Consider the following 12,563-nt stretch of genomic DNA (forward strand, 5'->3'; position numbering starts at 1 on the left):
CAGATAAAACAGACAGCTACAGGCTGCAACCCCCAGCGGTCTGCTTTACCTTTCCTGGTTATCAAAAATAGAGGGGTCCCACTCTGTTTTTCTAAATATTTAAATAAATAATTTAAAAAACGGCATGGGGTCAGCCTCATTTTCGATAACTAGCCAAGGTAAAGCAGACCACTGGGGACTGGTATTATCAAACTGGGAAAGCCGATGGTTTGGCTCTTCCCAGCCTAAAATATCAGCCCACAGCTGACCCAGAAAAGGAGTATTCATTAGATGCGCCAAATCTGGAGCTTTACCAGGCTCTTCCCAATTGCCCTGGTGCAGTGGCAATCGGGAAGGTAGTGTCAAGCATGTGTGGTGGCAACCAGGTGAAGAGCATAAAGACAGGTGTGTCCTGCTTACAGTTAAGTATGGTGGTTGGAGTGTCATGGCTTACTACTGCATGAGGACTGCAAGCTTTGGGGAGCTACAGTTCATTGAGTAAACCATGAATGCCAAGATGTCCTGTGACATACTGAAGCAGAGTATGATAGCCTATTCCAACATGATAACAACCCTAAACACAACTACAAGATGACCACTGCCGTGCTAAAGAAACTGATGATAAAGCTACTGGACTTGCTAACATGTCTCCAGACCTAAACCCTATTGAGCATCTGTGGGGCCTCCTCAAATGGAAGATGGCGGAGTGCAAGGTCTCTAACATCCACCAGCTCCATGATGCCGTCATGGAGGATGGAAATGGATCCAGCAGCTCCTGTGAAGCTCTAATGAACTCTATGCCCAAGAGAGTTAAGGCACTGCTCAAAATAAAGGTGGCCAAGCAGATTATTGATACTTTGAGCACAATTTGGTTATTATCACTTAGGGGTGTACTCACTTTTTATGTCAGCGGTTTAGACATGAATGGCTGTGTGTTATTTAGAGGGCATCAAATTTACACTGTTATACAAGCTGCACACTGACTACTGTACACTGTATCAAAGTGTCAGATCTTCAATGTTGTTCTAGGAAGATATAATAACATATTTTCAAAACTGTGAGGGGTGTACTCACTTTTGTGATAGACTGTATATAAACATCCATATATATATTTAGTATCACTGCATCCGTAAAAGTCTGATCTATCAAATTATAAAACTAATTAACATGATTTTATGAACAGAAAAAATGTGAAACTCCTCAATTGCGCTGTTTTTAGTCCCTCCAACGGCGCAAAAAAACCAATCAATATATTGTATTATATTAACCAAATATGATATCAACTAAAATGTCAGCTTGCCATGCAAAAAAACAGGACCGCACACAGCTTCATCAATGTAAAAATAAAAAGTTATCCAGGAAAATGACAACAAAAACAAAAAAGATATATTTTTTTCATATTTCTGAACTATTTTTCAGCGCTAAAATGAAAAAAATTGGACAAATTTGGTACCGGCGCTATTGTACTGATCTGGAAAATCATGAAGCCAAGTCAGTTTTACCATACAATAAATGCCTTAAAAATAAAACCCAAATAACAATGGCAGATTTGCTTTTTTTTCCTTACAGGTAAAATATATCTTTGTACCGTGTTAGCCAGTAGAGATAAAAAAATTGTTTAAAAGAACTGAGAGTCCTCAGTAGTTGATACTGTACCTTTTTAATGGGTAACTGAAAAGATAGTAATAATAGCAAGCTTTCGAGACTACTCATGTGACGCCCTGGCAGTCCCAGATAGTCACAGTTAGGCCCCTGCATAACACCATTCCCTCATTAGGAAACACACAGACAACCAGAAAACCCTAGTCACCCCCATCAGGGAAAGATAGACACACCAGTGGGCGTGACCAGACGGTTGGGACACGTCCACCCAGGGGTCTAGACAGCCCGGGGCGGGAAAACAGGCAGATGAGATCAGATCAGTCGGAAAGTGTTCGAGAGTTCAAGTGAAGAGGAGGTGTAGTCCCAGCAGGAGACAGAGTTCAAGTTGAACGGTACCAGGGTAGGAGCCCTGGTGCCACTGGCTAGGAGGCAGACGGTGGTTACCGTCAGCAGGAGATGGGAAGACGGCTCAGTGGAACCGAGGTGGACCGGGACAGGGTTGTAGCCCACCGGTACCGACACGGGGAACCGACCCGGAAACTGTAGCACAAAGGGGGGTACTCGGACCCTGAAGCCAGAAACCGGAAACAAGCGGACTGATTAACTAACCGATTGAGGCCAGGATTATAGGTCCTGTCCCACCCAAAGTCCCTCATAGAAGACAACAGCCCACCGATTAGGGATAAGAGGTCACCGCCAGGGCCCATAGATCTCACGGGCCAGCGTCTGCGGGCACGGCTCCTTAGGCCACATCCAGCCGCGAGCGGACTCCTGTGTTTCACACCAGGAAAGTCCACCTTACACAAAGAGGTGCAGGAAAAGAGATAGAGACCACCAGCCGGGTAGGGGACCCTGAATGCAACCAGCTGCGGCACCGGTCACCACCACCTTGGTTTACCAGAGACTTGTGTGTTTTCTAACAGTGAGTACATCAGCACCCCCTGCGGTCGCTATCCCCTGCACCGAGGCACTGGAACCCGAGGCCACCATCCCTGCCCACGGAGGGGTTAACAACTTGCTGCATAACATCTCCCTCGGGTGCCCCATAACTGCAGTGGTGTGTCCCACCTCACTGTTATGATCCGGAACCATGGAATATCACCATAAATCTTTGGTAAAAAGGTGACAAGAGCTTTGGCAACAAATCTGGCCGCCATCCCCTTACTAACCATCAACACTAGAAGTAGCTGAGGGGTGAACTAAGATCCTATGTACCGCGGACCCAGCCGGAGAAGCTAGCTATCCTAAAGGAAGGAAAGATTAATAACTCTCTGCCTCAGAAATAGACCGTAAAGGTATAGCAAGCCACCCACATTCAAAGACTGCGGTGATATAGGAAAAACACAATACACAGATAGATGATAGGATTAGCAAAGGTGAGGCCCTACTGACTAAATAGGACAGGATAGGAAAGGGGCTGATGGTGACCAGAGAAAAACCCTACAAAAATCCAAATTCCTGATAGTACAAAAAAGCCCTCAGATCGCTGGATCTGAACTCCATCCTATACCAGGCGCTCTTGTCATACCAATGAACAGAAAGCAGGAAGCATTACACATTCAAGAAGCAACAAACACATGGACTTATAGGAGCAATACTCCAAACATAGCTGCAGGGAGCGTCCCAGCTAAGCAACTGAGAGGGAAGACTCCTGCCTGCAAATAAACTGAAAACAACCATAGTAAATGACAAACTCAGATAAGATCAAAAAGAACAAAACAACATAAGAAAGAACCAAGCACTTATCTGGGGTAGATGTGGTCTGGAGCAGGATGAGAAGGCTGGAAAACTAAACAACAAATGACATCCGGCTCAGAATGCTAGCAGACCAAGCTTTAAATAGGCAGAGCGTTAGCAATGGAAATACCCATTGCTCAAACACACCTGGTCTCTGTCCAAACCATTCCTGGCCACAAGAGGGAGCCTCACAGCAGCAAAAGCATAACTGACATTCACAACACCTCACCACACACCGTGGGTGGCATCACAAACTTCTTACGGCCCAGCCCGTACATCAATGTCCCCCCATTTATTCGGCATGTCCGCAAGACCCCCGGGTCCGGAGACCCTCGAGCCACCTCCCCTGAAGGCCCGGACCCGAGCAGTGCCGGCTGCTGGCACGGGGGCGGCACACTCAGGTCTCTTCATCAGGCTCAATACTGAGCCTGAGTAAGAGACCTGAGTAGTCTTGAAAGCTTGCTATTATTACCATCTTTTCAGTTAGCCATTAAAAGGTATCAACCTCTGAGGACTCTCACTTTTTTCTTTGCAATTTGGAGCTTTTGCCCATTTGCCAGTACATTGTATGGTAAAATAAACATATTAGTTTAAAATTACTCGTTCAAATGTACATTTTCACTCACAAAAAAATAAGCCAGCATACAGCGCTATGTTGATAGAAAAATATATAAGTTATGGCTCTTGGAAGAAGGGAACAAATAAATGAAAATCCAAAGAGGAAAATTGGAGGCATAGGGAAGTCAATAAAAGAGCCTACCCCTTTGTTAAATCCAAGCAACCATAGTATAGTCTAAAAAAATAGCCTAAATTTATTCTCAACTACTGATCCCTTGGTGCTCTGCCCAGTCCTTTACTTCATTCCTTTCTTTCCCTTCCATCGAAATCAGTACATACAGTGGGTGAAATAAGTATTGAAAACGTCACCAATTTTCTAAGTGAATATATTTCTAAAGGTGTAATTGACATTAATTCCTCGCCAAATATCAGTAAAAATCCATGGGAACCTAGTGTCATGCATTGCTCAGGTATGATTTTAGCCCGTTTTCCACACACGCACTCTTCAACTTCTGAAGTCCCCATGGACTTCTTCTATGAACTCTAAGCTTTAGTTCCTTCCATAAATTTTCTATTGGTTTCAGGTCCAGTGATCGGCTGGGCCATTCTATCAGGTTTATAATCTTCCTCTAAAACCAATTGAGAGTTTCCTTGGCTGTGTGTTTGGGGTCATTTTCTTGCACAAATGTCCACCCTCATTTCATCTTCATCATCCTTGAAGATGACAGCAAATTTTTATCAAGAATGTCTCTGTACATTTGTCCATTCATCCTTCCTTTACATGAAGTTTAAGGCTATGTGCGCACGTTGCGTACAGTCACTGCAGAAATTTCTGCAGCGATCTGAAGAGCACACGTGCGCTTCAAATCGCTGCAGAAAATGTCCGTAGTGAAAAAAAAAAAAAGCCGATTCCATGCGCTCTGACTGCAGCTCCTCCCATAGACAGAAGTAGTAAGGGGGCCATATGTCTCGTCAAATCTGACAGGTGCCCCGCCCCTATCAAACCCTATCAAAGTGTATTAAACACACCCCCTCCCCTCTCCTGACAGGCCCTATATTTTATAGGCTTTTGATTAGGCTTTTGATTAGGGATTTGATAGTGCAACTACACAGGCCCTATATTTTATAGGCTTTTGATAGGCTTTTGATTAGGGATTTGATAGTGCAATCCTGATAGTGTAAATGCTTAATCCCACTATTTTATTCACTGATTATGAGAAATCTGATTTAGTGTAATTGTTTGGAATCATACCATTTTATTCAGTGTGGTTTTGTTGCAGAATTCATTCTGCTAGTGTAATTTGATTGGGCATATTATGTATATGGCCAAATTTATTTTATAGGCGTTTGATACAGAATTCATTCTGATAGTGTAATATGGTTGGGCATATTATGTATATGGCCAATTATACTATTACGCGTCTTATGCTGTAAAGCACTTCTTATAGCACCCATGTAGAAAGTTTGTGTTTTATACTGTTTGTATAAAAATGAAAGACAGATTGTGTTTTATACTGTTTGTATAAAATGAAAGACAGACACACTATCAAAATTTAAAAAGTTTATTGCTCAGAATTTAATTACATTCAGTTGCACATTACAGCCTTACCAAGAGGACCAGTTTCTTACCATTACAATGAGTGTTTCAAGCTGTATGTATAGATACAAAGAGGCCCTCCTATCTGATCAGAACCATCTTTACAATTACCCTTCAATGCAGAGATCAAATGCTTCCCACAGACTTATCAACAGGACATGTTTCTTACCATTACAATGCGTGTGTGAAGCTGTACATATAGATACAAAGAGGCCCTCCTATCTGATCAAAACCAGTATTACAATCACCCTTCAATGCAGAGATCAAATGCTTCCCACACCCTTACTAATACAATGAGACTCTAGCCCCTCATCAAAGAGGCCCTCCTATCTGATCAAAACCATCATTTACAACTACCCTTCAATGCATAGATCAAATACTTCACACACCCTTACTAATACAATGAGACTCTAGCATTCAAAGCTGGTCCTAGCCAGATGAGATACATCTGTTTGATTAAATGGGTTTATTAAGACATGATCAATGATCACTTCTGACTACTTGGCATAGGGGCATACAAAGCTGCTTATAAAGACAACCTGAATTGATCGAATGCTCTGGTGAAAGAGACGCGACAAAATCAGACACCATATTGTCATTTTCTTTTAAATCACTACTAAAGCATTGTAATATTTTATTGAATGACACTCCCCGTGCTATATGGTACAAAACGTAAACACAGTAATGTCCGCATACTTTGCTAAATGTGTCCTGAATCTGAATGGATTGAAAACAATATAGTTCACTGTTTCTATTTAAGAAGGTTACAAACTCATCAGGAAATAAAACACTTGTTGGTGAACATCCATAACTGTCAAAGAATATTGCCTTCTTATCATCGCAAAGTACAATCAATATCCAATGTCGCCCACTTTGTCCGGAACTGTCTGTATTCACGATGTAGGCAGCGGGTCTCTGGGTCACTCTATATGCCGGTAGCAAATCACACGGAAACACTCCAGCAAATATGCGTTCTGTATAATAATCAGACTTCAACAGGTTTGTGAGCTGGAAGTTATCCATAATTAGATGTAATCAAATAGTACTTCTCTTCTATGGTTGATTTCAAGTATAGTTGTGTTGATGGCATATACTATCATATTTACAGTATGCGGGGTAGCTAGCGCAAACCGCACTTCAGCACGTAGGTTACCCGATTTAACGAGCGAGAAATGACCACCAGGTTCTTGATCTGGTGATAAATCAAATGCAAACAATGTGAACCCGGCCATAAATTCTTCACGATCTATCGCCAGAGCATGATCAGATTTTAAACGGCCAGAAACATGAGCCAAAGACATAAATTCGCGGACGGCTAAGTCATCACTGAAATTAGGTTGGAAAGGGCGGGCGGGAAATGGTTGGCCGTCCAGATAAAGCGATGCAAGACTTATTTCGTAATGGTGAAAGCACAACGGGTTTTTATTGTACGATCCGCTAAAGGCTTCATTATCTACAAAGCCCAATATAACAGTTTTTGGAATTTGTCCCAAGAAGAGGTTCTCGTGGTTTGTAATTCGCGTGCCGGCTGGAATACTGTATACTTTCATGCAGGCCCTATCAATAGCGTATTTGGCCGTTGTGGCTAGTAGGGCCTGGCTGTGGCCTATACGTACAGCTGGAGAGACTTGCACTCTCTTCACATAGAGTGACGCTTGTAAGATCTGCACTTTATATGGTTCTGCATCACCAGACATCAAACAAAAAGTGTCCTTATTCCTCGACAACTTGATCTTGAGGTCAAGCCCATTCAGTACGAGCTTTGGTTGATTAAATACATCTCCAAAAATTGGCCCTAATAGATCTACAGTCTTAGAGTTCCTGGTTATACGCGCTCTTTTGACAAATCCAGCATTTAGACCATCCAAGGCCCGATCATTATGATGACCTGCAGTGTCTTTATAGAACAATCCAGCGGTAAACTGTGTCGATAGTGTTTGCGTGCTGTAATTTAAAAGAGTTTCAATGTACGCTCTATAGCTGTAGAGGTTATCCGACTGCGAGATGAGGCGATCTCCAAGAGTGATATCGACCTGATTAAACAACGTTGTCAGGGGGTAATTTATAAACGCAACACGCGCACCATCGCCGATAGCCGTATTATCTTGTTTCACGATACGGCAATTTATGTACAGTAGGGTATTGTTCAGATCATAATAATATTCACCGCTACCCGATATGAAAAATTCCAGGGGGGCATTTTCCGACAGAGCCGCAATAGGTTGTACTTCTACAAAAAGCGATTTCTCAATACTTGTTTGCGTAGGGGGAATGACAAAAATATCCAGTTCAGATTTTGCGCACTCTACAGAAGCATCATGTACGAAAGCCATTATAGTTGATTAGAAGATGTCGTCCACAGAGCGTCTTACTCTTTTCTGACGATTTTGTCTCTTGGTGGGTTTTTTATTCATGAGCATTGGGGGCTGTGAATAGCGCACACATCTTTTTCTTTTTTGTGGTTTTTTAGCAATATAAACTATGCCGGAGCCCTCCTGCGGGGGTGTGTTTATACGATTCATTACGGCTGATGAGAGAGATGTGACCGCATCTTTTGCAATGTTTTTGACAGCAGTCTTCACATGAGGCTTTACTATTTCCAGTCCTCTCCTGAATAATGGCACGGCTCTTCTAAAAAGCCCTCTAAAAATTCCGGCAAGACCGGCACCATACATGTACTCATCACCGCGAAAACCCTCTAATCCATGACCCGATTGCGCTATGTAATATCTGGCATAGATGGCGGGGTCACCATATACCCTCTGAGACACCATTTTTCTGTGTCAACACCTCCGCGGTCTAAGATGCAATCGAACAATACTTTTTCCGTACTTGAATTTAACAGGGGTTCCCTGATCTGATAATATAGAGATTGTCACAGAATCGAAATGTTGTTTACAAAGGGGCACATAATCGGGTCTTGCGTACTGAATGGTGACAATTTCGCTGGTCTTACCAGCTACCTGAACAGTTCTCAGAAGTTGCACGTAGCTGTCACCTACAAGCTGATGTTGAATTATATCTGTGTACACATATAATGTATAAAATCCGTCTTTTATATCTGCATACGACTTCTTCCGCTCCAGCTGTGGGTTATCTACAGAGGCCTCAATAAAGGGTTTTAGGCCTAAAATACGTGACAGTTTTGGGCCTGGAGCAAATTGTATCGTCGCTGGATCTGACATGGTAACACTTCTCTTTACCTCATCGTATCGAAGTTTAAAACCATCAGGTGCCACCTTCAAAACATCAATACGCTCATTAATGGCTCTTATGAGATCAGTAATGTTTGAATAAAACCCTGATTTCAAATAAAATTCTTTAAATATATCACCGCGGCGTGCTATAAAGAAATTTCCGTCATTCTGCTCAAACGTGTACCATGTATGCGGATATTGAATCTCGGTGAGCGCAACTTCAAAGGGCCCAGAAAGCTGTACAGGTTTTGCCAATTTAGTGGTATAAGTTGATATCGTGTTTTCGGGGTACATCTTAGAAGAAGCATTACACGGTAGTGTTATATAAAATGAGCCCTCCTCCATGGTTTATATGTCCGTCAGCTGGTCTTCTGTAATCCAACTGTTAAATGTTGTCGGGTAACCAAGCCATTTCACTAGACAATGCGTTGACCCGCGAATACGCTTTTTTCTTAAAACCTTTTCAATTCTGTAGATGCGATGCTCATCCAAAGGTATTTTTTGTATTTCTTCTTTATAAAATGAGCCACTGATTTCTTCACCGTTTAAATCAGCAATTTTATAGAGGGGTTTTTGAAATTTGGTGTTGATGGCCGTAATAACAAATATTTCATCCGTGTACGTTTGTTCATATCCCTTAGCGAAGATACCTTTATATCGTGACACTCTCACATGATCACCAATTTTTAAAGAAGGTTTAATAGGCTTAGCACGGACACTAGAAGCGTAAATATTTTTCCAGATTTGTAGCGAGTTACGCTTTGTCACATCAACAGGCCTGCATCGAATTGTAGTATGATAGCTATGATTATAGCTATACACCAGATCAGGTAAAATGTCAATATACCTAAAGGTGTTATGGAAAGTGAGATAACGCCACATACGAGTTTTCAATGTACGATTAAATCGCTCCACCAAGGCTGCTTTTACGCTATTGTTTGTAAAAAATTGATGAATGTTATATATTTTACATACACGTTTCACGGCATTATTCATAAATTCTTTGCCACGATCCGTCTGTAATTTCTTTGGTATGCGTTGATCATTTTCAAATATTAATTCGAGCGATCTGGCAACAGTTGTACCGTTCTTGTTTGGTAAGGCCACGCACCACGCAAATTTTGATAAGATATCTATAACTGTAAGAATATATCTTATACCATCATTTTCACGGGAATAATCAATCATACCGACGAGATCAGCTTGCCACTGTATATCAACATCTCCCACGAGAACCTTATTTGTTAAGAATTTTTTTCTCGCTGGTTTGTGTAAAGTATATGCATCTTGATTATCCAGCCAATTAAGCACCTCTGTCTTTTTAATACCTTGATTGCGTGCTACACGGAATAGACTTTCAGCACTGCCAAAGGAACCAACATTTTTTGGATCGAAATACTGTTTTTGTAATATTTTTTCACAATGCCGAGACACCATGATAAAAGTGTTGTGATGCGAATCAAGACCCGAATGGTTCTATCAGAAATTCAGCGGTATAAATGATATTACGAGTGTTTTAATATAAATATATCATGACTGAGTAAATAAGATCTGATTCTCTCTATCAGAAATCCAGCAGCAGAAATGCTAGTGTGTTTTAATATAAATATTCCTTGAAAAATATATTTTCTTTAATTGACTTTAATATAATTTTATTAACTTTTATATCTCATTATTGCTCTTTGTTAGCATTTCAATACCATTTTATATCTTTTTATAGACTAGCCATATCTTTTTTATTAAGTTTTGATAGTGTGAGCTAGTGTAATTGGGCGTCACAGAGGGGGCATGGGTTGTCCTTATGGGCGTATACAGAGGTGTGCGCTCTGCTGGAAGGTGTATATAACTACAGCCTTACAGAGCAATAGCCAAACCACCTTGCAGAGAACACTAGCTGACAAGACAAAGGAGAAACCAACAGGACTAAAAAGTGAGTATTAAACTTTTAACACCTAATATTGTAACCATTTGCCCCTATTAAGTCTAGATAGTTGCGCCTTTAATACCAGCGAAGTTTAATGTAACAGTATTTATATTTATAACAGTAGTAGTTGTAATTCTTAGCGCGTAAAATGTAGTTCATTTATAATTTAGTCCTATATTAAATATAGTAGTTAATAGTTGTGAGTGCGGTTGTGTTATTCTGCACCATTTAATTGCCATCCCATAGTATGGGTTCTAGTGGTTTGCTGTTTGGTGTGTTTAACATAACAATAGTTATGTAATTGGTAATAATTAAGGTGATGTAGAACATCAGCTGGATCTATTTAATCTATCCAACTGTCTAATATATTGCATAGGTGCAATATCAACGTTATAGATATGAGTGTTTATTATATAGCATTTTAAGTGTATTTGTCCTAGGTATAGATATGTATCAAACACTATGGAAAGTTCACACAGGCTTAATATTTTAGATGGAAGTTCAATATTCTATGGATCAATTCGATGATAGTCTTCCCGATGCCCAACAATTGGGTATGTATTATTCTGGATATAAGTGTAAATGTTACATCATCCTGGTTGAAAAATTGTATAGTATACTATTTTATATTTATCTCTTTCTTGTTTAAGATTACTCTATGGACACCAGTTTTTCCGACGTATTTTTACACGTTATGAGTGATGATGTTGGTGCTGGCGCAGGAACAGCAGTGGTGGCTGGTGCTGATACTAGTCCGGAAGCAAGCGGGACTAATTTACAACAGACTATACCCGGTAAGCTGCGTATATAGCTATATATTTATATATGTGTGGTGCAGTAAATACTAATTCTTTATGCATCTGGCGGTTTTGAATATTATTTTTGTATTATTTATTTCTTTCTTAAGATGACTTTATGGATTTTGATTTTGACGCCTTGTTATTAAGCGCTGTGGATGGTGATGCTAGCAACATGGCGGTAGCAGGGGCACAGACTGGTGCTAATACTAGTGCAGCTACAAGCAATATTAATTCACTAAAGGCTATCGCTGGTAAGTTGTATGTATGTATATACTGTATGTACTGTATATTAACAAATATTTAGACATGAAAGTAAATACTAAATTTTATACAGATGTTTTGCATCCGGACTACGGGACTGGCACCCAGCAGCCTCCTAAACCAACTAAAAAACGTGACAAGTCGCTACGTCAGATGGCGGCAAATAGAAGAGGTAATGAGTACACAGTAAGGGTACTGGGCAATGTGTTTCAATATGTGAGTTGCTTTGTGAAGTTGGAGATGCATTGTTGCAGTCATCTACAGCAATACCTTGGGAATGTAAAGACTGGTTTGAGCGGTGTATCGGGGTCTGTGGCTCTTGTGTAGTTATTGGGGCCTCTTTGCGCCTTCTCACTGCTAGTGAACGTCTAGAACTCATTAATAGCTTTACAGCTCGTTTTAGAACTCTAGACCTATTAGACCTATGTAACGGTATTTTAGGCAAATTATGCAATCCATATCCAACCATGTCTAGTCACATCGATTTATTTGATTCATCAGATGGTACATCTCCATACTGTTTTGCGAAAGCGTGTAGCTCTGCAACATTTTCACGTGTTGGGGGTGCTGACAATAACCTATCATAGGTGTCACAGAAAAAATTAATCTGGCTACGTGCGTTTCTGTACTCAATGTACTTTGCCGCCATCTTGTGAAACATTTTAATTTCTTCACCATACCATCCAACGGAACCTATGCATGTTTCCGCTGCATTAAGTTTTTGTTTTTTACTATGTCCTGAACGTCCTGAACGTCGCCTCTTCAAGGGCTTCACAATAGTAAAATCATGATGCACAGGCTTACCATCAGCTAGCTGGTCGATTTCTCTATCGATCGCTTCCAGAGCCGCTTGAGTCTTGTCAGTTGATGGTTCGCTCTGTGTTGTTGGCGCAACACACTCTGGCTGT

General features: G+C 40.9%; 1 protein-coding gene across 1 annotated transcript; it reads right to left on the reverse strand.

Annotated features, from left to right (window-relative positions):
* Positions 1 to 6,498: 6,498 nt before the first annotated feature.
* Positions 6,499 to 7,806, reverse strand: LOC142251814 (uncharacterized protein F54H12.2-like). The gene has a single exon (XM_075324862.1). The coding sequence runs from the start codon at positions 7,804 to 7,806 to the stop codon at positions 6,499 to 6,501; it is 1,308 nt and encodes a 435-aa protein (XP_075180977.1).
* Between the last annotated feature and the right edge of the window lie 4,757 nt (positions 7,807 to 12,563).

This window comes from Anomaloglossus baeobatrachus, chromosome 9, assembly GCF_048569485.1.
Source record: "Anomaloglossus baeobatrachus isolate aAnoBae1 chromosome 9, aAnoBae1.hap1, whole genome shotgun sequence".
Taxonomy (NCBI): Eukaryota; Metazoa; Chordata; class Amphibia; order Anura; family Aromobatidae; genus Anomaloglossus; species Anomaloglossus baeobatrachus.